This window comes from Anomaloglossus baeobatrachus, chromosome 2, assembly GCF_048569485.1.
Source record: "Anomaloglossus baeobatrachus isolate aAnoBae1 chromosome 2, aAnoBae1.hap1, whole genome shotgun sequence".
Taxonomy (NCBI): Eukaryota; Metazoa; Chordata; class Amphibia; order Anura; family Aromobatidae; genus Anomaloglossus; species Anomaloglossus baeobatrachus.
Genome location: NC_134354.1, coordinates 418,222,922 through 418,247,482, shown reverse-complemented (window position 1 = coordinate 418,247,482; position 24,561 = coordinate 418,222,922). Strand labels below are relative to the sequence as shown.

Here is a 24,561-nt window from a genome sequence, read left to right as displayed (position 1 = left end):
ACTCCATCTTCCCACATATGCCACTCACCCTGCAACTCCATCTTCCCTCATATGCCACTCACCCTGCAACTCCATCTTCCCTCATATGCACTCACCCTGCAGCTCCATCTTCCCTCATATGCACTCACCCTGCAGCTCCATCTTCCCACATATGCCACTCACCCTGCAGCTCCATCTTCCCTCATATGCCACTCACCCTGCAGCTCCATCTTCCCACATATGCCACTCACCCTGCAACTCCATCTTCCCACATATGCCACTCACCCTGCAACTCCATCTTCCCACATATGCCACTCACCCTGCAACTCCATCTTCCCTCATATGCCACTCACCCTGCAACTCCATCTTCCCTCATATGCACTCACCCTGCAGCTCCATCTTCCCACATATGCCACTCACCCTGCAGCTCCATCTTCCCTCATATGCCACTCACCCTGCAGCTCCATCTTCCCACATATGCCACTCACCCTGCAACTCCATCTTCCCACATATGCCACTCACCCTGCAGCTCCATCTTCCCACATATGCCACTCACCCTGCAGCTCCATGTTCCCACATATGCCACTCACCCTGCAGCTCCATGTTCCCACATATGCCACTCACCCTGCAACTCCATGTTCCCACATATGCCACTCACCCTGCAGCTCCATCTTCCCACATATGCACTCACCCTGCAGCTCCATCTTCCCACATATGCCACTCACCCTGCAACTCCATCTTCCCACATATGCCACTCACCCTGCAGCTCCATGTTCCCACATATGCACTCACCCTGCAGCTCCATGTTCCCACATATGCCACTCACCCTGCAGCTCCATGTTCCCACATATGCCACTCACCCTGCAGCTCCATCTTCCCACATATGCCACTCACCCTGCAGCTCCATGTTCCCACATATGCCACTCACCCTGCAGCTCCATGTTCCCACATATGCCACTCACCCTGCAGCTCCATCTTCCCACATATGCACTCACCCTGCAGCTCCATGTTCCCACATATGCACTCACCCTGCAGCTCCATGTTCCCACATATGCACTCACCCTGCAGTTCCATGTTCCCACATATGCCACTCACCCTGCAGCTCCATGTTCCCACATATGCCACTCACCCTGCAGCTCCATGTTCCCACATATGCCACTCACCCTGCAGCTCCATGTTCCCACATATGCCACTCACCCTGCAACTCCATGTTCCCACATATGCCACTCACCCTGCAGCTCCATGTTCCCACATATGCACTCACCCTGCAACTCCATGTTCCCACATATGCACTCACCCTGCAGTTCCATGTTCCCACATATGCACTCACCCTGCAGCTCCATGTTACCACATATGCACTCACCCTGCAGCTCCATGTTCCCACATATGCCACTCAACCTGCAGCTCCATGTTCCCACATATGCCACTCACCCTGCAGCTCCATGTTCCCACATATGCCACTCACCCTGCAGCTCCATCTTCCCACATATGCCACTCACCCTGCAGCTCCATGTTCCCACATATGCCACTCACCCTGCAGCTCCATGTTCCCACATATGCACTCACCCTGCAACTCCATGTTCCCACATATGCACTCACCCTGCAGCTCCATGTTCCCACATATGCACTCACCCTGCAGCTCCATGTTCCCACATATGCACTCACCCTGCAGCTCCATGTTCCCACATATGCACTCACCCTGCAACTCCATGTTCCCACATATGCACTCACCCTGCAGCTCCATGTTCCCACATATGCACTCACCCTGCAGCTCCATGTTCCCTCATATGCACTCACCCTGCAGCTCCATGTTCCCACATATGCACTCACCCTGCAGCTCCATGTTCCCACATATGCCACTCACCCTGCAGCTCCATGTTCCCACATATGCACTCACCCTGCAGCTCCATGTTCCCACATATGCACTCACCCTGCAGCTCCATGTTCCCTCATATGCACTCACCCTGCAGCTCAATGTTCCCACATATGCACTCACCCTGCAGCTCCATGTTCCCTCATATGCACTCACCCTGCAGCTCCATGTTCCCACATATGCACTCACCCTGCAGCTCCATGTTCCCACATATGCACTCACCCTGCAGCTCCATGTTCCCACATATGCACTCACCCTGCAGCTCCATGTTCCCACATATGCACTCACCCTGCAGCTCCATGTTCCCTCATATGCACTCACCCTGCAGCTCCATGTTCCCACATATGCACTCACCCTGCAGCTCCATGTTCCCACATATGCACTCACCCTGCAGCTCCATGTTCCCACATATGCACTCACCCTGCAGCTCCATGTTCCCACATATGCACTCACCCTGCAGCTCCATGTTCCCTCATATGCACTCACCCTGCAGCTCCATGTTCCCACATATGCACTCACCCTGCAGCTCCATGTTCCCTCATATGCACTCACCCTGCAGCTCCATGTTCCCACATATGCACTCACCCTGCAGCTCCATGTTCCCACATATGCACTCACCCTGCAGCTCCATGTTCCCACATATGCACTCACCCTGCAGCTCCATGTTCCCACATATGCACTCACCCTGCAGCTCCATGTTCCCACATATGCCACTCACCCTGCAGCTCCATGTTCCCACATATGCCACTCACCCTGCAGCTCCATGTTCCCTCATATGCACTCACCCTGCAGCTCCATGTTCCCTCATATGCACTCACCCTGCAGCTCCATGTTCCCACATATGCACTCACCCTGCAGCTCCATGTTCCCACATATGCCACTCACCCTGCAGCTCCATGTTCCCACATATGCACTCACCCTGCAGCTCCATGTTCCCACATATGCACTCACCCTGCAGCTCCATGTTCCCACATATGCACTCACCCTGCAGCTCCATGTTCCCACATATGCCACTCACCCTGCAGCTCCATGTTCCCACATATGCCACTCACCCTGCAGCTCCATGTTCCCTCATATGCACTCACCCTGCAGCTCCATGTTCCCTCATATGCACTCACCCTGCAGCTCCATGTTCCCACATATGCACTCACCCTGCAGCTCCATGTTCCCACATATGCCACTCACCCTGCAGCTCCATGTTCCCACATATGCACTCACCCTGCAGCTCCATGTTCCCACATATGCACTCACCCTGCAGCTCCATGTTCCCACATATGCACTCACCCTGCAGCTCCATGTTCCCACATATGCCACTCACCCTGCAGCTCCATCTTCCCACATATGCCACTCACCCTGCAGCTCCATCTTCCCACATATGCACTCACCCTGCAGCTCCATGTTCCCACATATGCACTCACCCTGCAGCTCCATGTTCCCACATATGCCACTCACCCTGCAACTCCATGTTCCCACATATGCACTCACCCTGCAGCTCCATGTTCCCTCATATGCACTCACCCTGCAGCTCCATGTTCCCACATATGCACTCACCCTGCAGCTCCATGTTCCCACATATGCCACTCACCCTGCAGCTCCATGTTCCCACATATGCACTCACCCTGCAGCTCCATGTTCCCACATATGCACTCACCCTGCAGCTCCATGTTCCCACATATGCACTCACCCTGCAGCTCCATGTTCCCACATATGCCACTCACCCTGCAGCTCCATGTTCCCACATATGCCACTCACCCTGCAGCTCCATGTTCCCTCATATGCACTCACCCTGCAGCTCCATGTTCCCTCATATGCACTCACCCTGCAGCTCCATGTTCCCACATATGCACTCACCCTGCAGCTCCATGTTCCCACATATGCCACTCACCCTGCAGCTCCATGTTCCCACATATGCACTCACCCTGCAGCTCCATGTTCCCACATATGCACTCACCCTGCAGCTCCATGTTCCCACATATGCACTCACCCTGCAGCTCCATGTTCCCACATATGCCACTCACCCTGCAGCTCCATCTTCCCACATATGCCACTCACCCTGCAGCTCCATCTTCCCACATATGCACTCACCCTGCAGCTCCATGTTCCCACATATGCACTCACCCTGCAGCTCCATGTTCCCACATATGCCACTCACCCTGCAACTCCATGTTCCCACATATGCACTCACCCTGCAGCTCCATCTTCCCACATATGCCACTCACCCTGCAGCTCCATCTTCCCACATATGCCACTCACCCTGCAGCCCCCCTCCCCCTCATGTCCGCTCTTTTCTTATTACCAGTCATCATGTGTCCACATCTCCTTCAGGATTCACTATCTTTGCTTTCTGCCCGGCATCCTGTGTCTCCTCCCACACAGTCACATGGGCGTGACATCATCGCAGGTCCTACAGTGCAGGATGAATTATTCCGTCTGCTGTGCTGCTCCTTCTCCTGCCCGGCGGGAACTTTTGAAATGACACACGCAGCGCAGTACTGACAGCGTCAGAGCGCGCGCGTGTGTCACTGACAATTAGTGCCGGCAGGGAACAGAGGAAAGACTCCTGCGTTCCGCTGCCTGCACTGACTGTGCGGACCTGCACAGGATCTCTTCCTGCTCGGCACGCTGCAGCCCGGCTCCACTGCACCGGCTGAAGACGGGCGGGCCGGTCACAGAGAGCAGGCGGGCCGGATGTGGCCCGCGGGCCGCCCCTTGCCCAGGTCTGGACTAGAGTCTTGTAGCTAATCCGGGGCTTACCTCTCTTCCAAACAAAGCAAATCAATGCGGACCTCAAAGTCTTAAAAAAGGCCGGGAGAGGATTTAAAGGGACTGTCTGAAAAATATAAAGGAACCTAGGGAGGATATCCATTTTAAAAGAATTTATCCGGCCAAACCACGAAAGGGGTTTTCTATTATAGGTCTCAAGGTCTCTGAGAGTTTTATTTAAGAGATTCTGGTAGTTCAGGGGGTACAGCAGGCTTAAATTTGAAGGGACCGACACGCCAAGATATTTAATTGAAGTATTTTGCCATCGGAAGGGGAATTTATTTTTTAGTATTCTGACCTCTGCCGATTTTAGGGATATATATAACGCCTCCGTTTTGGAATAATTTATTTTGAAATTACTCAGATTACCGAACCGCTCAAATTCTTTTATTAATGAGGGGAATGAGATCAGAGGTTAGGAGGTGTACAGCAGAAGGTCATCCGCGTACATAGCCATTTTGTATTCCTTGTGCCCAAGGCTCAGACCGTGTATATTGGGATTCCTCCTAATTGCCACCGCCAGATGTTCCATTACGATGACATAGAGAAGGGGGGATAGGGGGCACCCCTGTCTGGTGCCATTTTTGATCGCTATCCGGTTAGACAGGGCGCCATTTGCTCTAACCCGAGCTGATGGTCCGGAATATAAAGCCAGGACCTTGCCAAGAAAATTCGGGCCCAACCCGATTTGGCTCAGCGCAGATCTCATAAACCCCCAATGCACACGATCAAATGCCTTTTCTGCATTTATTGATAAGAGCCCCAGGGGTAGCGATTGAGACGTTGCTTTTGCAATTAATTATATCGTCTTATTTACATTGTCTCGGGCCTCCCTTCCCTGTACAAACCCAACCTGGTCTGTGTGTATTAAAGAAGGTAATAAGGGGGCCAGTCTATTCGCTAGGAGCTTAGCAAAGATTTTTACATCTATGTTTATTAATGAGATCGGGCGGTAGTTAGAAACCACCGACTGATCCTTCCCGGGCTTTGGCAGTACCGCAATATGTGCTTCCAGCGATTGAGGAACAAAAGGGGATGCATCCGATACCGAATTATAAACTCTCGTCATAAAAGGGGTAATTTGGTTCTTGAATAATTTGTAAAAAGCTGGTGAGAATCCGTCTGGGCCCGAGCTTTTCCCACTTGGGGAGTCCCCTATTGCTGTTGCTATTTCATCTTCCTCAAACCTGTCATCTAACCGTGTGATGGTCTCCGTGTCTAACACTGGAAGGGGGGTTTCTGCAACATAACCATCTATGCGTTTTTGGAGGTCCTGTGGGGCCATATCCGAGTATTTCCCCTGTATACCATATAAGTCTGCATAGTACTCCTCAAACATACCCAGTATCTTAGTGGGGTCGTATGCATCAATATTCTTCCGATCCTTCAGTTTAGGAATATACATGGCCTGATCTCGAGGGTGAAGAAGGCGTGAGAGCGGCCGACCACATTTGTCAGAGTGTCTATACAGCACCTTTCTAAATTGGGTCTGAAATTTAAGTAGTCTGCTGTTTAGTAATCTACGTAGAGCCTCCCTGGTTGTAGAAAGCTTGGCCAGCGTTTCTGGGGAGGAGCTGGATTTATGAGAGGCTTCTAGCGTGGAAATTTCCCTGAGAAGCAAGGAAATTTCCACAGTTTTTTCCTTTTTAATTCGTGCTCCGTGTTTAATTAGAATCCCTCGGATAACACATTTAAAAGCCTCCCATTGGAAGGGTAAGGGCGTAGGGTCGGCTGCATGTGAGGACACAAAAAACTCCATCGACTCTTTTACCTCCGCTATGCACCCCTCATCTCTCAATAGGGAGTCATTCAACCTCCATGTCCATGAACGGTTCGGGAAATCTGGGGGAGAGATATCCAAGAAGACCGGGGCATGATCAGACCAGAGCATACTCCCAATGGTGGGGGTCGGATGCCATGAGAGGACTCTCTGGCTGACCAGAAAAAAGTCGATTCGACTATATGTCTGATGTGGGGTGGAGAAAAATGTGTAATCCCTATCCTGGGGATGCATGATTCTCCAGACATCCACCAGATGAGTGTTGTGCAACTCACGTTTCAGGGTTGCCAGGCGTCTCTGAGGTATGACACTCCTTCCAGTTGACACGTCTACTACCGGATTTAATGTAAAATTGAAGTTGCCGCCCACCAACACCTCCCCCTCCGCAAATTCTGACAGGACCTTTAGGAAAGAGCGACAAGCGTTAGTCTGATTACAATTAGGGCCGTACCATCCTGCGATCGTATACGTTACAGAGCATATCTTGATTTTTAATATCACGTATCTACCTGCCTCGTCTATTTTGGAATCTATCACTGAATGTATCAGGTTTTTGTGTAGCCCTATTGAAACTCCCTTGGACCTCGACTCAATATTCGTACTGTGGAACCACTGTGTGTAGTATCTATTCCGAATGTCGGGTACATGTCCAGTTTTAAAATGGGTTTCTTGTAATATTATAATCTGTGTTCTTTGTTTATGCATCTCATATAATATGTGGGACCTCTTCTGAGGGGTGTTAAGGCCTCGAACATTCAGTGAGCCCAGCTTAAGGTGTGGCATCTTGGTTCAGTACAGCGCCTCTATCAGGACAAAAACACTAGGAAAGTTAGGGTTACACGCGGAGTCAGGGGGAAAAGGGGGGTTTAAGGCAAGTGGGTGAAGTGAAGGCAAAGCTGCAGGTATATAGAGCGGAAAGAGGTAGAGAGAGAAAGAAAAAGAGGAATGGAAAAAAAAAATTTGACGGGGAGGAGAAGGGGGAAAAGAAAGAGAGAGAGAACGAGGGAGAGACTTATAGGAAGAGAGAAATAGAGAGAGGGAGAGCGAGAGAGAGGGGGAACAGTAAGAGAGAGAGAGCGAGAAAGAGAGAAAGGGATAGAGATAAAGAGAGAGAGAATAAGAGAGAGCTAGAGAGAAAGAGTGAGAATTACTGCAGGAATGGATGAGAGAAGAAAAAAAAAAAAAAGGGGGGTGATATAGGAGATTCAAAAAATCCCAATACCAGACAAGAGAATAGTTATGCAAATAACCTATGAAATTTACTCAGAGTGAGTAAAGGTTAACTTTAAACAATTGGGGGCCAGTATATTCTACACCTGCCGGCAGTGTGTAGAGCCCCAAGGGAACGTGAACTTTCAACAGAGGCATGCTCCCCGCCGGGACAGACCCAGGCCCAACTCAGTTGTATATGTACACTTAATTGTACCCAACCCATTAATCCAAAAACACAGTAAATTCTGTAGAGATGTAGAATCAAATTAACAATACCAACTTTAGAAATATTGGTGCGCAACTACGCCTGCACAGACCCAAATGCCCCTAATGTCATAACCATCAATTTCGCCTTACGCATCCATAATCCCCGTTGGAAGCAGTCAACTCTCATTTCCCGCTTGGTGATGGTGCTCCGGACTGCGCACCACTACGCCGCCTCGGGCCCCGGTCCCTTCTGCGAACCTGCTGCGACCGAGGAGTTTCCGCTGCCACCCCCGGGATCCCGTGGACGTGTGGCCACTCGATAGCTTTGATATGTACCACGGGAATCCCAAGGGCCGAACAGAAATCTGGTATATCTTTTGGAGACTGGAGCACATGTGATAAATCGCCGTGCCGGACTTGCAATTTAAAGGGAAAACCCCAGGAGTAGAGGATGTTTCTCTGTCTCAGAGCATCCAGTAGGGGTCTAAGGACCCTGCGCTTTTGTAGCGTATGTCGAGATAGGTCCTGTAGCAATTGAATCGGCGTGTTATTGAATAGGATGGAGTCCTTCTGTCGCGCCTTCCTCAGGATTTCTTCTTTTATCTTGTATTTGTGGACTTTACATATGATGTCCCGTGAACCAGCTCCTTCGACCGGTTTAGGGCCCAGAGACCTGTGCGCCCTATCCAATTCCAAGCGGGAGTCCCGTGGGAGGCCCAGTATAGAGTTGAAAAGATGTCGTAGTGCCTCATCCAATTCTTGGGGAGCAATGGATTCTGGGATGCCTCTTACCCTGATGTTGTTCCGCCTCCCTCTGTTTTCCAGATCATCAAGCAAATCCGTTAAGTGTTCTATTTGCTGGGCTTGTGTAGATAATGCCGTTGCTTGTGCCGTCAGTTGCAGTGAGATAGAGGTATTGCAGGACTCGGACGCAGTCACCCGTTATGCCAGTTGTTGCACCTCTCCCCTGATTGAAGCCGATTCTGCTTTGTAGGAGGCTTCTAGTCTGGAAATGTAGTTTTCCATTTCTTCTCTGGTGGGGATAGTCCGTATTCTAGCTTTAAGGTCATCCCACACACAGTCCTCCTGTGTCCCTTCCTGCATATCCCCGTCCCCCGAGCTGGATGGTGAAGATCTAAATATAGCAGGGGTCGTGCCTTTTTCCGGGGAGGAGGGAGTCCCCACTGTCAGAGCACTACTTTGAGGCATTGACACTGACTTATGGACAGAGGGGGAACTCCTCTCTGGCTGTGTGAAGAGCTGTTTAATCGGGGACAGTGAAGAGTGATCAGGAGCCAGGGTAGGAGACCCATTGTCTGCAGGCTCATGTTGCCCAGCAGTGTTTATGTTGTTAGGGAGCGCACACACGGCTGCATATGAGAGTGTAAGTTCAGTAGGGCTGAGGTGTTGAATTTCCCGCCTATTTTCTGAGAGGGCTGCAGACGCTGTTGTAATCGGTAATCTCTGCTGCAGCTGAGGGGAGGTCTGATGCTTGTCACCCTCTGCCTGTGGTCCCGCTTCAATAGCTGCTGTGGCTGCGACGCCGTCTGTCTCCCTGCAGCAGTGAGAAACATCCACTCCACGTGTGACCGCCGCCATGTCAGGTAAGGAGGGGGTGCCCTGATACCGCGGTCTCCCGTCCATTCCTGCCTCCTCTCGGTGCGCTCCAGTCTGTCTGTGGGGGCTCCCATCCCTCTGTGCGGTCCCCTGCGTGCTCTCTACCTGGTGGATCTGAGGCTGGGAATGCCCCCCGGATTCTTCAGCGGGCGCCATGATGGGGTCTGTCTGTGTCAGGCCTTGTCCCGCAGCGCTCCTCAGGAACCGTGCAATGCCTTCACATGGAGGCACAGGGGAGTCCAGCAACATCCCCCCGCCGGTCCCCTTCTTTTTAGCCGGCATTTGTTTGTTTGTATTGCCGGGTGGGTGTGGATAACAGGGCTCAGGGTCAATCCAGGCACGGGAGCAAGATTTTTAGCGTCTTCACTCCTCCATTGCCAGGCGACGCCAAAACTTTAAATTTTTATGCCCTTAAACCAGAGAGTTATGTCACACAAAATTATTAATAAATAACATTTCCCACATGTCTACTTTACATCAACGCAATTTTTGAAACATATTTCTTTTTATTAGGAAATTAAAAGGGTTACAAGTTTATCAGAAATTTAATTTTTTTCTGACAAAATTTATAAAACCAATCTTTTAGGGACCACATCACATTTGAAGTGACTCTGAGAGGCCTGAGTGACAGAAAATATCCAAAAGTGACACAATTCTAAAAACTGCACTCCTAAAACTGCTCAAAACCACATTTAAGAAGTTTATTAACCCTTCAGATGCTAAACAGAAATTAAAGCAATATGGGAGGAAAAGTGAAAAATTTACTTTTTCCCTCAAAAATATTATTTAGCCTCAAATATTACATTTTCAGAAGGGTTACAGGAGAAAAAGGATCATACCATCTCTATGAATTTATCTAGGGGTGTATTGAGCACTTTTCTCATCACCTCCAGATGCCCCCCTACCAGTGTGGCGCTCAAGTGGAAAAAGGGGACCCATTCAGGATCCTAAACAAGGGGGACCTCTGGTGAAATCTAGCTCTTCTTTCAGAGCTGGCAGATCCACAAAACCTGAATGGATTAGAAGAAGATGCCAAGGGCAGTTTTTTGGAGTGGGTTTTGTTTTTTTACAAGGATTACAAGGAATATTACAGTATTTCTTAACTTAGCTATTAACTGTTTTTGGGTTGTATTGAAGTAGTGCAACTCATTTTTACATGGTATGTATTTTGGATTGCTTCTAAGATTTAGGGGTGGTCCTTCTCACTGGGGTTTATTCCTGGGTCCCTCCTAGAGTTACATCATATATAGGGTTACTCAACTAGTAAAAATGTATTATTATTATTTTAGTAATCTGTGTGTTACTATGGTTACAAACTCTGTTAAGTGATAGCTGAGCACACTAAGGCTATGTGCGCTCGTTGCGTACAGTCACTGCAGAAATTTCTGCAGCGATCTGAAGAGCACATGTGCGCTTTAAATCGCTGCAGAAATGTCCGTAGTGAAAAAAAAAAAAGCAGATTCCATGCGCTCTGCCTGCAGCTCCTCCCATAGACAGAGCAGGGGCTGCCGGCAAAGCGCACGGAAGAAGTGACAGTCAAACAATAATAATAATAATAATAATAAAACGCCACGTGCGCACGGCCCCTGCACAATCTCCATAGACTGTGCAGGGGACGCAGGACGCATGCAGTTACGCTGCGCTACAAAGCGCAGCGTAACTGCATGTATTTACGCAACGTGCGCACATAGCCTTAGTGCCACGGTGGTAATCCTGCCCCAGGAGTTTTCTTTGTAATATTGTTGTAACTTCTTTGAGGTTGCTCCACTGCTGGGGGAGGGCTGGGACAGGAGTTGTTTATCCCACACAAATTTAGAGAAACTAAAACTCAAACTCACTGCACACACAGAAGTAAGATAATACATGCTCAGGAGGAAGTAAAAAATCAGGAAGGAAATAACAAACAACAAGGATATTTCCACAAAACACCAAATAATGCACAGCAGATCACCAGAACTAGATCACCACAACACAAGGACCGGTATTTGCAAATGAAGCTATAATTGGCATGGAGGAAAAGGCTCCACCATCTTTTAAAGGAAAGAGGTGGCTGTGATAGATCTCCAGTAACCTTTGAGCCTAGCAGCAATCCACAGGCAAGAACAAATTAACTCATGTTAGACCGGTCACTAATAAGCACACAACTGGTCAGTGCCCAAGTCTGCCTGAGCAACTCAAAAGCACCAGGTGGCATGTTAGACTGCAGTGTGAACACCTGGTGAGTTTAGAGCTGAACACCGTGTGACGGGAACGCTTGCTCAGGTTCAGCTGACCTTAGTCTTATGTGTATAGGGGCTTATAGTCACCCAAGTCACCCTGACTGAGCATTTTCACGCAATTTTTATTTTTAACCAGAGAAACTCTAGAAGAAAAAAAAAAGATATTGGGGAAGAGACGAAGAATAGCTAAGGCAAGAGAAGGTAGACATGCATTTGAGTGTTTGGTTTGATAGTCATAAGAATTGATTGGCATACTTCAGGAGACATAAAACTGAGCCAGTGAAACAATTTTTTTCAGATATTTTTATGACTTGTTTTATTAGAAGTGGTTAATATATTCACACACATGATGCTGTATATTTTTTAAAAAGCATATTCTGACAAAAAGCATAAGTTCTGAAATTGTTTACTTCTGAGTGGAATGTGAGGAGAAAGGCCAGCAGTTCTGGAGTGACACTGAGACCAAACAGATGGCTGGTGATCTCCTCCACCTTGGACCAAAAAATTAGAGTTTGGGACATGACTAGAAGATGTGTAAGATGAAGCACCAAAGTGAGGAAGTTAGTCCACTTGTTAGAGGTTGTAAAGTTTGTAACAAGTGATGGGCAAACCTGAACTGTAAAGTTCGGAGTTCATACCAGACACGTAGTGTTCGTGCACGGACCCCGAACGCAGACTTCTCAGGGAAGTCTGTGTTATTGTTTGGCCACTCAGATGAAAATTTAAAAAAAAAGTTAAAATGGAGCAAAATAGAGATTAAAACAGGACAATTATAATTACTGAGTCTCCCGTGTGGCTGTCCCACTACTTCCGGGTCAGCTCATTAGCTCTCATGCATATTCACTGCTTCCCCCACCCATCCTCTGTTACAGCATCTGTGATTGGTTGCAGTCAGACGACCGGCGTGCTGACATCTGTGATTGGTTGTGGAGTGCAAAAAAAAAAAATAATTGGAAAAAATGATGTCGGGTCCCCCTTATATTGATACTCAGTGCAGATAAAGCAGACAGCTACAGTTTGCAGTACCCAGCTGTGCATGTTATGTTGGCTGTGTATCAAAATAAAAAGGACCCTATGTGGCTTTAAAAAAAATATTTAAATAAAAACACTGACAGAGCCGCAGCTGTGAGTGGTGACTTCACTGAGTTCACCTGAAGTCACAGCTGGAGGTTCACATGGTGCTCCAGCTGAGACCACAGGTGAACTGACCTGAGGTTAACTCATTGAACTCAGTGACCTCACCTCATTGAAGTCGATGCTGGATTACCACATTAGGCAATGTATGCACATTGAGTAATTGGTTGCAAACATTTCAGCACCATATCTGCTGGGAAAAAACCGCATAAAATACGCATGTGTTTTGATGCAGTCTCGGATAAAGTGCTAGAATTGTTGCATCTAATGCATGCGACAATTCCGGGGTGGCTGCGGGATGCTATTTTTAGGTTGGGGGTCCAATAACCATGGGTGTCCCAAGCCTGCGAATACCAGCCCCAGCTGTCCACTGTATATTGGCTGGGTATCAAAATTGGGGGGACCACACGCCTTTTTTTTTAAATTATTTATTTAAATAATTTTTAAAAAAGCCGTTTGGGGTCCCTCGTATTTTCATACACAGCCAAGATAATGCACACAGTCGGGGGCTGCAGCATGTAGCCATCTCCTTTATCTGTGCTGGGTATCAATATACAGGAAACCCTACGTCATTTTTTCCAATTATTTATTTATTTTTACACTCCACAACCAAAGATGCCGGCACACTGGCAGTCTGACTGCAACCACTCACAGATGCTGCCATAGAGGGTGGCCGGGGAAAGCAGTAAATATGCATGAGCGCTAATGAGCAGACTCGGAAGCAGTGTGACAGCCACGCAGGAGACTTGGTAAGTATAATTCTCCTGCTTTACAGCCCCCTATCCTTTACTAGCACCATTTTACAGTGCACATGTTCGGGTCCCCATAGATTTATATGGGGCTCGATGTCCTCTCCGAACTCTGACTTTTTTCTTAAGTCTGTCCGGACCTGCCAAACTCGAAAATCTGTCGGTTCCCCCATCTCTATTTGTGACTTACAAGTGGCTTCACGTCAGTGAAGACACTTTAGCAACTTTCACAAATCCTCCTGCTGCACTGAAACCCAAAACCTATGTTTGTCATGTTTTTACGAGTTCATAATGTGGTTCCATAGTATTCATCCAAATTTGGTGCTTCCAATCCACTAGCAGATTTGAGTCTTTTAAGATAGTGTACAAAAGCTTAGTAGGACCAGATGACCATACAAACTTATTATTCTGTGACTGAATGTTCTTGAAATAATTTTAGGGATTTTGATCAGAAGAGCCTTGAGCAGGTAAAGCAAATTGGGCAGTATGTTAATTTTAATGGGCATAAACATACTATATCTGCACTGTGTCAATACACCCTTTTGATCTTGCAGTATTTATGCTATCACTATCTCAAGGAATGCCAATAGATCATATTTAGTGGGGTTAAAGGTAAAAAACTTAAAGAAGTTTTAAGTTATACCATACTAATAGTATAGTGAATAACTTATTGATTACTTTGGGTCTGACCACTGGTCAAGCATATGCGCCTCCACGCAATTCTGTCACGCTCCCCGGGTCCTTGGCTCCCCTCCCCGGGTCCTCCGCTCCGCTCCCCGGGTCCTCAGCCCCGCTCCCCGGCTCACCTGCCACGCTCCCCGGGTCCTTGGCTCCGGTGCCCGTCCTTCCCAGGCCCCCTGGTCTCCGATCGCGGCGCCCGACGGCTTCCCAGGCCCTGGCCGGCTCCCCTGCGTCCTCTTCTCATCCTCCTTCCCTGGCTTCTGGCACCCGGGCTGCGCGCATGCGCATTAGGGCGCGCGCGCGGTCACTGACCCTTTCTTAAAGGGCCAGCGTCCATTAACAGGAAATGAGGCTAAACAGGTACAGGGTATAAAGGGGTGTATTGTCCAAGAGGGCGGGGCCTGATCTTCGTGTTTTCCAAGCTAGGAGTCAGGTCTCCTTGTGTCGTCTTGCCATACTCACGTATCTCTCTTCTAGAGCTGATCCTGCCTCGCCATCCGGTCCTGCTGAATCCCGAACCCCGCACGCTGTCCGTCTGCCATCTGACAGTCCGTACCATCTCGGATCCCTGCGGTGACCCGTCATCTCGCTCCAAAGGTTCCGGACCCCGCCTGACATCACCTCGGCTTCCGAACCTGAGCTACGTCACCCGGACTACCATCTGTGACTCCGCGGTCCCAGGGACTCCTTCGTTACACTCACTGGCACGGACTGTTCTACTGCCTATAGTGCTTCAGCTACCGGACTCCTTACCACCATCTTAGAGTTCGGCCCAGTGGATCCACCTCCTGGGTCTGCCCGACCGCCTGGCCCTGACAAATTCATTCTGTTGGCTACTGCTGGAGATAGCTAATCAATGTACTTACCTATCTTTGGAAATCCTATAGAGACTATATAGAGGGAAGGTGTGTATTCTCGACCTCCACTTCATTTAGATGGGTTCTTCAATGCCACTGTCAGCTTTTGACAGCATCTTTTAAGGGGTTAGCAGCAGTTGTTGGAACCTAGCTCTAATCACTACAGTTACATCTGGGTATAGTGCAGGCTCAGCTCCTGAGCCCGCTCCATATACTTACACCTGGTGTGTGTGACAGAGATTTACATCACATGTCAAGAAAGGCTTAATTTGCCTGAAAATATTTTAGCTTGGGTACAGTTGAATATATTTGAAGGTCTTATAACATTGATTTTTACATGTATTTTTAATGGAAAGATTAAATTATGTTTACATGACTTAAACATGGAAAATACAAAAATAAAATATCAAAATGCATATATATTTTTTGTCCTTGTTTGGATTTATACTATTTATTAAAATTGTAACGAAAATGTCCTTTTTGCTCAATAGGTCATATTATTGTCAAAAAGGAGGAATCCCCTGCTATGTTAGAACATCTGCTCTGGTGCACCAGGCTGGCCCATGCACTGAGGGAAGAACACACGTCATAAATCATATATAAAAGAGGAAGAAAATATCAGTGTAAACTGTACAGTGAAATTGTATTTTGTCATTCTATTCATTTGTGATACTTTAATAGTATTTGATGTTCCATTTATTTATTGGCATTGAACAGAGTGAGGATTTTTTTTGTGTGCAAATTTATCACCAACCAAAAACTGGAGATTTAGTAGTTTGAGGGTTTTACATCCTTTCTAGCCCTTTCCAAAAATAGAATTGAAACAGAAACCACTGACCACCATTATGGTGACCCAGCTATGGAGCAAGTTCTCCTTTTGCGGCATACAAATATGCATTGTTACACATATAGTATTTCCCCTTATTTTCATTGATTCCTTATTAATGGTAAATGCCCAGGAGCCCCCCTTTCTTTTCTTACTGATGAGAGTTGGATACAACCAAAGAACAAACTCTTCTTATAAAACATTCATTCTTTTTCGATACTTTCCTGGTAGTAAAGCCTTTTTCATTTTACTGGGTAAATATAATAGAGCATTTTTTTTAAGCTAAATGCGCCAGAATTCAGGTATGATTTGCACAGAAAACCTGTCTTCCATAACTTGCATGATACGTATGTGTTTTATATACTTTTTACGCCTTATCCGATTGTTGGAAAGGGGTCTTATTGGAAAGTAGCATAACCTAAAGTGTTCCACCTTGCTCCACAATTGTGGCGCACATTTTAGGGCTACATTCACACATCTGTTTCCATTTTGACATCCTTGTAATATGGACTGTTTTTCTCCCATTTGTCATCTGTTTTGTATCAGTTTGTTTTTTTTCTATTTTATCTTTTTTGTTATTAATTTGCTCTTAACAATGGATAAGTAAAAATTGATGAAACATGAGTTGAACACTGAAGTATAAAGTATGTCTTCCATTTATTTTATTTGCGTTTAAATGATCCCCATAGATCTTAGTGGCCAAGTCAGATCCGCAAAACGGATGAGAATTGTACATTTAACATATCTCACGGACCAGACACATTCGTTTTTCAAACTGATTTTAGTATGTATCAATTAAATGCTATGGCTCAGTGTACTGCTTTTTTAAGAAATGAATAGTGCAAAGACATGTACAACGGATGTGTAAATGTAGCCTAAGTCAGCGAATAGGAGGTGTTAACTTTATACTAAAAGGTCTTAAAATTAGATTTATGTTGCCAATTATGGGTACATCTTAGCACAATGAAAACCGTCGGGAGTTTATATTCATCCGTGTGACTCCGATGTGTTTGAGGGGAGTTGAAAGAGAGAAGGCCGCTCGTGGTGGGATGTTGCAGAGTAGATCAGAGTCTTCATCACAACCCTCTAAGTCGAAAGTAGCATCATCCAGCATCTCCTTATGCCTCTCACAGGTTTGCTCTATTTTAAACTGTGAAATCCGGGATCGTAATTGCATAAGCTGTCTTGCCAGGAGATGGTCTGAAGCCTGCATTTCCTGCTGTGGGAAACAAGAAAGTTCACTTAGAATATATGATCAATATACCTAGTAGACAAGAGAACAGCACATACAAAAATGTAAAGCAATTCTATAAATTTTAACATTACCAAACATAACAAACTAGTAATAGAAAATGAAAAGGGAACTGATTCCCTCAAAGAAGCTAATTAGAGGGTGTACAGCCCCTGGCCCTACTCCAATCATTGGTATTCCAATTGGGAACATTGCAGCAAGTCAATCACTTTGCATTATCTATCGGGAGATGTGAAGCCTTACATGGTGACAACTTTAAAGGTCCATGAAATTGAAAATCTTCAGGCACATCAGGGACACGTCAAAAGCAACATAGCATCTGCTATTGATTCCAGACGATTTTGCATTCCAAAAGTGAAATCGTGCTCCTTCCCTTCCGAGTCCTGCCATTATGGATTTTGGAAAATGGCGATACAATCCCCTAAATTCTTTTGCACCACTAAAATAATTAAAAAAAACCTGGACATGTTTGGTATTGCATAATCATACTGATGAGGAGAATCATATTGTGAGGTCATGTGTACCATAAAATGTACACCATAAAAACAATTCCCTAAAAACCATGTCAAAAGTGTTTTTTCCACAATTTTTCTCCATTTGAATTTTTTCCTCATTTTACAGTGAACTATGTGGTAAAGTGAATGGTGTCATTCGAAAGTACATCTCATCCCATAAAAAAAGAATCCCTCATATGTCTATGTGGACAGAAAAATAAACAAGTTATGACTCTGGGAAAAGAGGAAGTAAAAATTAAAATGCAAAAACGAAAATTGGCTCTGTCATGAGTGGTTTAAGATGGACAGTTTTGCAAGTGTAGCTCATAAGGTCAGACAGTGGGGAGACCATATACCACAGGAAGCTTATTTAGGGCATAATATGGACAGATATTTTTACAGCAGATGGTATTTTAACAACACTCTTAGTTTTTAAGAGCTCCATGTCAGGATGTGCTGCAGAAGACCAGAGAAAATGGGGGTCTGCAGAGACGAGCTGTGGCTGTGAAAAGTCATCATGGCATCTGGACCAGATAGAGATGAAAAGAAAAAGAACAACTCAATCAAAAAACAATACACCTATACCTGGATGCACAGTAAATGTTTATTTGTGATACTGCCTGCATGTAATCACTACTGTAGTTCATTTATGGTCCAGAGTCTAATGATGGCTGTTAACTCCCAGTATCTCCTTATCATTGTTAAGGACATATTGGGAGTTGTAGGTTCATATGATTCAAATGCATATGGTTCTGACTTGACATTACAACTGATTGCTGTACTATGTTTCGTTCTTGTATTCAATTATTTATGGTAGTTCTGGTGTTGTATTAATGTTCTGATGGTGGTTCTGGTGATGCATTCATGTACTGATGGTGTTCTGCTGCAAGATGGCTGTTCTATTTATGCACTGATATTGCTTTTGGTTTCCTATTCATGTACTGACGATAGTTCTGGAGACTAATGCAGTACAAGAAGCATCATCACTAATTACTACATGAATACATCGCCACGGTCAGCAGAAGTACATGAATACAATTCCACAACCACCATTAGTACATGAATACGTCAACAGAACCACCATCAGTTTTGTTTGGGGGGAGAAGGCACCATTGTCTTAATTTGCCTAGGTTGCCAAAATACCTTGTCCCAGCCCAGCTACAACTCCTAGCACTCAAAGAGTGAATGGGGGCTTGCTCCATTTGCAGAATAATTGACATGAGGAAGACAGGAAGGGGTTAAACTACCAAAGCATCAGTTAATTTGAATTAAAAAGGATTATTAATATGCAATGTTTGTCAATATGATTTGAAGGGGTGACCCACCAGTGCCGCCCCACAGCTTCTAATACTCCCTCAAATTAATCATCATCAGGGGCAACTGTTATGTCACTAACTGCTTCTTTCACAGCTCCCAGATGACAATTTGTTTAAGGGCGGTGCTAGAAGAAGTGGGGGTCACTGGAGTCACTCACTGCTTTTATCTCCACTCCTTGAAGATGTCCTGTTTCACAGGTAGAAGCTGCAGCGGAGATAAAAGCAGGGTAACTGCACTGCATTCACCTCTCCCACAGCTTCTATCAACAGCATGGATACAGGACATCTTCAGAGGTTGGCGATGAAAAAAACTGTAGTAATTTTAGTACCACTGCCTGATGATGTCCTGTTCCAGCAGAGGCGATAGACGCTGAATGGAAGTGAGAGCAGCGCCAGCCGCCTGTCCTGGCCTGTTTAAGGCTCTTCTCAAACTAAACGTCACATGAAAAAATACATTTAGGTATTAGCAGGAAAGATGTGTGCGGTCTGTAATTACAATAGTTAATAGCTAATTAAAAAATGGCTAGGGTGTAAAGATAGATATTTAGCAAGGGCATTTTAGGTACCGGACCAAACCTTTAAATCAAATACCAATTCACAATAAGTACACCCATAATAGCTGGAGGGTTTCTAGCCCTATATGTATAAGACAACTGAGAATTTCTGTTTAAAGCAAAATTCTTCAGTATGGTACTATTTATATTTTTTTTTCTCAGCAGTTACCTAACATTTGTATATGCCTACAGTATATAGAGTGTTTATTTTACTCTTCCACTAAACGGAGATTCAACATCTGAACTTTGAAAAGATTGTCATTTTTATGTTTTGACATATGTCATTAGTACTCCATAAAAAGTAAAACAATGTAAGTCTGAAAATATTATTGTGCTCATCAGAAACAGTTTTAAATTAAAAAAAAATATTTTAGGGCCATATTTATCTGTAGAATAAAAATATACAGTTATTATTGCTTTAAGCATTATGTAGTAATAAATAAGTCATACATAAAACTACAAAACAGCATATACCCTCTAAATAAAAGTATAAAACTTTATTAACACTGCACTTAAACAGATTTTCTGTATTGGTAAATCAAATTATTATTCACTTCTGCTTGTATCTTGTTAGGTGAGGCCAAGTTTTATAGCTATGCGGAGTAAATTGTCTTTTTATTGTCTGCAGACTGTATTTAACTGTTTTGTTTCTGCATTTTCTTGGATACGAAAAAAATCTCTTGTTGTCCCTTTAACCTCCTATGTATTCAGGGGCCACAACAAGGCTTTCTTTTACCCATATGCAAAGGTTCAGTTTGCTGCCCTTGCCCTGTATTTATACACCTCCCCACTCGCTCTAGAAAACTTGGCATGTGCCCTAGTTGTGCCCATACCCCCATGATATTTATATCCTACGGATTTTACCTTTTCTTAGTATTGCTATGAGGTTTAGGAACTTTGTAAATTTCATGTTTTATTATATTTACGCATGATAGAAAGCTAAATCCCTCCCCACATAAAAACAAACAAACAAAAAACTAGCTTACCAGTTCTTTTCTAAGCCATTGCAAAGCTTCATCTATGGAGCTGAACCCACAAATGCTGTTTTTTGGAGTCCTTTGTTCTTGACTGGAAGATGGTTTCTCTTGGACCACATTTCGATTTTTTGCCCATGGTCGTGCTTGTACTCTCTGTGTCCATTCTTGGTATGATGGCCGACGAGTCTGCAGCTTTAATCTGGCTGCCAGGGCTTTGACAGACTCTAAATCTGGAGCAGTATCGCTCTCCTCATCTTCACACAGCTCATTGAATATAACTGGGCTGAAAGACATGACTGTGTAAAAGTTATGAAGTCCCACGTAATATCAGGAAATTATCAGCCAAACTGAGATTAGTTTATGGGTGTCCTGGATTCAAAAACGTATACATTAAAGTGTGCGAAGATCAGTTATTCCATGTCAACAAGGTCCATGTGACTCCGTGAAGTGCTTCGGGAAGAGACTTTCTAATGCCTATTACTGAGTCTTTATGATTTATTATTATGCCTGTAGGATCCTCCCTTTTCTACAGGAAACTGCACCCAGTACCTAAGTTTATCCAATGTCCAGGATCAGGAGAACAATAAAAGCAACGCCTGAAGATTAGCAAGCAGAGGAAAAGTCATTAACACATTCATCATGCATGATCTATTTTCAGATGACCCTCTGTTCTAGAACATACAAGAAATGAGTCAAAAGAGCAGGAAAAGGAAGGGTGGGTGTAACAAGGAGCAGAACATTACATCTACAGTATATCATCATAACTGACCTCCTGTGGACCCAGCTGCAGAGGCCATGAAGGTCTGTCCATATTTGCATGCATCACATTATGTGCCCATGAGTTTTATTTGCGTTTTTCAGGCTGCATATTTTCGCAGGGCTTTACAGTTCCAGCAAAGTGTATGGGATTAATAGAAACCTCCAGCCTACTCTGCTTCTTTTTTTACACTGCGTAAACTTACCTGCTGTGCGTTATTCTGAATCGCAGCATATCAGTTTCTCTGGAGTTTCTATATGAAAATTCACCATAGATTAGTATTAGAAGCAGAAATTCCACAAGTAAAAAAACACACATGCATTTTTTTGCGTTTACGCGGCGAAACACATTTATTAATGCATGTAATCTCCACCTAACAATATTAATATGTAATAAGTACACATTTATTAAATAATTCACAATACATATATAAACAGTACAGAGCAAAAGTTTGGACACACCTTCTCATTCAAAGAGTTTCTTTATTTTCATGACTCTAAAAATTGTAGATTCACATTGAAGGCATCAAAACTATGAATTAACACATGTGGAATGAAATACTTAAAAAAGTGTGAAACAACTGAAAATATGTCTTATATTCTAGGTTCTTTAAAGTAGCCACCTTTTGCTTTGATTACTACTTTGCACACTCTTGGTATTCTCTTAATGAGCTTCAAGAGGTAGTCACCGGAAATGGTTTTCCAACAGTCTTGAAGGAGTTCCCAGAGATGCTTAGCACTTGTTGGCCCTTTTGCCTTCACTCTGCGGTCCAGCTCACCCCAAACCATCTCGATTGGGTTCAGGTCTGGTGACTGTGTTGGCCAGGTCATCTGGCATAGCACCCCATCACTCTCCTTCTTAGTCAAATAGCCCTTACACAGCCTGGAGGTGTGTTTGGGGTCATGGTCCTGTTGAAAAATAAATGATTGTTCAACTAAACGCAAACCGGATGGAATAGCATGCTGCTGCAAGATGCTGTGGTAGGCATGCTGGGTCAGTATGCCTTCAATTTTGAATAAATAGCCAACAGTGTCACCAGCAAAGCACCCCCACACAATCACACCTCCTCCTCCATGCTTTACTGTGGGAACCAGGAATGTAGAGTCCATCAGTTCAGCTTTTCTACAAAGACACGGTGGTTGGATCCAAAGATCTCAAATTTGGACTCATCAGACCAAAGCGCAGATTTCCACTCGTCCTTGTGTTCTTTAGCCCAGATAAGTCTCTTCTGTTTGCTGCTTGTCCGTAGCAGTGGTTTCTTAGCAGCTAGTTTACCATGAAGGCCTGCTACACAAAGTCTCCTTTTAATAGTTGATCTTGATCTAAAGATGAGAAGGTGTGTCCAAACTTTTGGTCTGTATATATATATATGTATACTGTATATATTTGCTGGCATATCAAAAGTGTATATCCATGTGTAATCCTGGTAAATAGTTGCATCATAAAAGTGACTGGACTTCCTAAAAATTACATCACCAGCTGCACCTAAAACATATAAATACTCCATCTCTTGACACACAGGGGGGGCTCGTCTCTGAAGCAACACATGTCAGAGCAGAAGCAAGACACCCTGATGGAGGACATCTACATGGCCTACAGCATGTCATTAGCTCTAATCCATTCAGAAACCAGGAAAAGATGAATGAAGAATCAAACCTTTACTGATATAGTAGAGAAATGGACTGTTATCCACTAGAATCTTCATTACGTAAGGTAAAGGACAATACCACTTTTTCTTTTCTGTAACTGCTGAACATACAATGAACTCTTATTTTTGTCAATCATTCTTATTCTATATAAAATACATTTATTTTTAAATCTTAAAGTCTATAGGGGGCTTTACACGCAACGACTTCGCTAACGAGATGTTGTTGGGGTCACGGAATTCGTGACGCACATCCGGCCTCGTTAGCGACGTCGTTGCGTGTGAAACGCAAGAACGACCGTTAACGATCAAAAATGCTCACCTAATCGTTGACATGTCGTTCTAATCTCAAATATCGTTGCTGCTGCAGGTACGATGTTGTTCATCTTTCCTGCGGCAGCACACATCGCTATGTGTGACACCGCAGGAACGAGGAACAACATCATACCTGTGGCCACCGCCAATGAGGAAGGAAGGAGGTGGGCGGGATGTTACGGCCGCTCATCTCCGCCCATCCGCTTCTATTGCGCGGCCGCTTAGTGACGCCGCACGAACCGCCCCCTTAGAAAGAAGGCGGTTCGCTGGCCACAGCGATGTCGCTAGGCAGGTAAGTATGTGTGACGGGTGTTAGCGATGTTGTGCATCACGGGCAGCGATTTGCCTGTGACGCACAACCGACGGGGGCGGGTGCTTTCACCAGCGACATTGCTAGCCATGTCGCTGCGTGTAAAGCAGCCTCATCTCTCCTGCACCTCATCGCGTTGTCACGCTTCCCGGTCCCCGTGCCCCGCTCTCCGGTCCCCGTGGCCCGCTCCCCGCTCCCCGGCGGCGTCCCCTGCTCACCACTCCGGTCCCGGTCTCCTATTCCCCGCCTGCGCCCTCCATGCGTCCAGCTCCCCGCTCCCGGCGCCCCTCTGCGACGTGGGACACCCAGCCGGGCACTCCTGCTTCCTCTGCACCGCTCCCTGGACTGGCTTCTGGTACACGGGCCTCGCGCATGCGCATTAGGGCGCGCGCGCGGTCATTGACCCTTTCTTAAAGGGCCAGCACCTAGAAACAGGAAATTGCATAGACAGGTACAGGGTATATTAAGATTCTCTTTCCTGGTGGGCGGGGCCTGTTCTATGTGTTTAACAAGCTAGGAGTTCAGGTCCCCGTATTGCTGTGTCCTGTATTAATCCCTGTCTGTCTTGCAGAGCCTGCCCTGCCACGCCAGCCGCTCCGGACCACGTCCGTTCCTGTACCCTGACGGTGACTTAGGTGGATGTTCCACCACCTCTGCAGCTCCGCCAGTCTCCAGTCCCTGGCTCCGTTTGGTGACCCGTCCCATCGCTCAGCAGGTTCCGGATTCCGCCTGACCCTACCACCCGGCCTCGGACCCTGAGCCTTGTCACCCGGGCTACCGTCTAGAACTCCGTGTTCTCAGCAACATCTACCTTCCAGCTCCCCTACGGACTGTCTTGCTACCAATAGTGCTTCGGCTGCCGTGCATCAAGACCCTCTGGCGGGGTGACCGGCCTGGCTGCCTCCCCAAGGGAACCCGGTGTACGGTCCAGTGTTTCCACCACCCGGACGTAACACGCGTTCTTACTTTAAAAAAAACAACATTTATTTTTTAACACAATACCAAAAAGTTTTTAAAAAAAACAGCTTTATTTAAAGGAAAACA

The 24,561-nt window shown here is 45.8% G+C and overlaps 2 protein-coding genes across 3 annotated transcripts in view; both read right to left on the bottom strand.

Annotated features, from left to right (window-relative positions):
* LCK (LCK proto-oncogene, Src family tyrosine kinase) overlaps positions 1-4,197 on the bottom strand; it is a 189,473-nt gene extending 185,276 nt beyond the window's left edge. The window contains exon 1 of the mRNA XM_075336154.1: positions 4,149-4,197. The gene's annotated coding sequence lies outside the window, so the exon portion shown is untranslated. The remainder of the gene's footprint in view (positions 1-4,148) is intronic.
* Positions 4,198-14,787: 10,590 nt separating this feature from the next.
* FAM167B (family with sequence similarity 167 member B) lies at positions 14,788-20,952 on the bottom strand. Of its 2 annotated transcripts, none has more exons than XM_075334141.1 (2): positions 20,500-20,952; positions 14,788-17,116 (listed from the first exon to the last, which is right to left on the bottom strand). In XM_075334141.1, the coding sequence occupies exons 1-2, from the start codon at positions 20,782-20,784 to the stop codon at positions 16,853-16,855; spliced, it is 549 nt and encodes a 182-aa protein (XP_075190256.1). In that variant the 5' UTR covers positions 20,785-20,952; the 3' UTR covers positions 14,788-16,852. The 2 variants fall into 2 exon arrangements, with proteins under 2 accessions (XP_075190256.1, XP_075190257.1); XM_075334142.1 differs by having other exon boundaries at positions 14,788-17,113.
* Between the last annotated feature and the right edge of the window lie 3,609 nt (positions 20,953-24,561).

Bases quoted from the DNA above. Each gene is read 5' to 3' on its own strand.
- FAM167B (XM_075334141.1), bottom strand. From the start codon at position 20,784: ATGTCTTTCAGCCCAGTTATATTCAATGAGCTGTGTGAAGATGAGGAG. The intron at 17,117-20,499 runs GTAAGCTAGTTT...TGTTTCCCACAG, and splicing joins AATGGCTTAGAAAAGAACTG to CAGGAAATGCAGGCTTCAGA.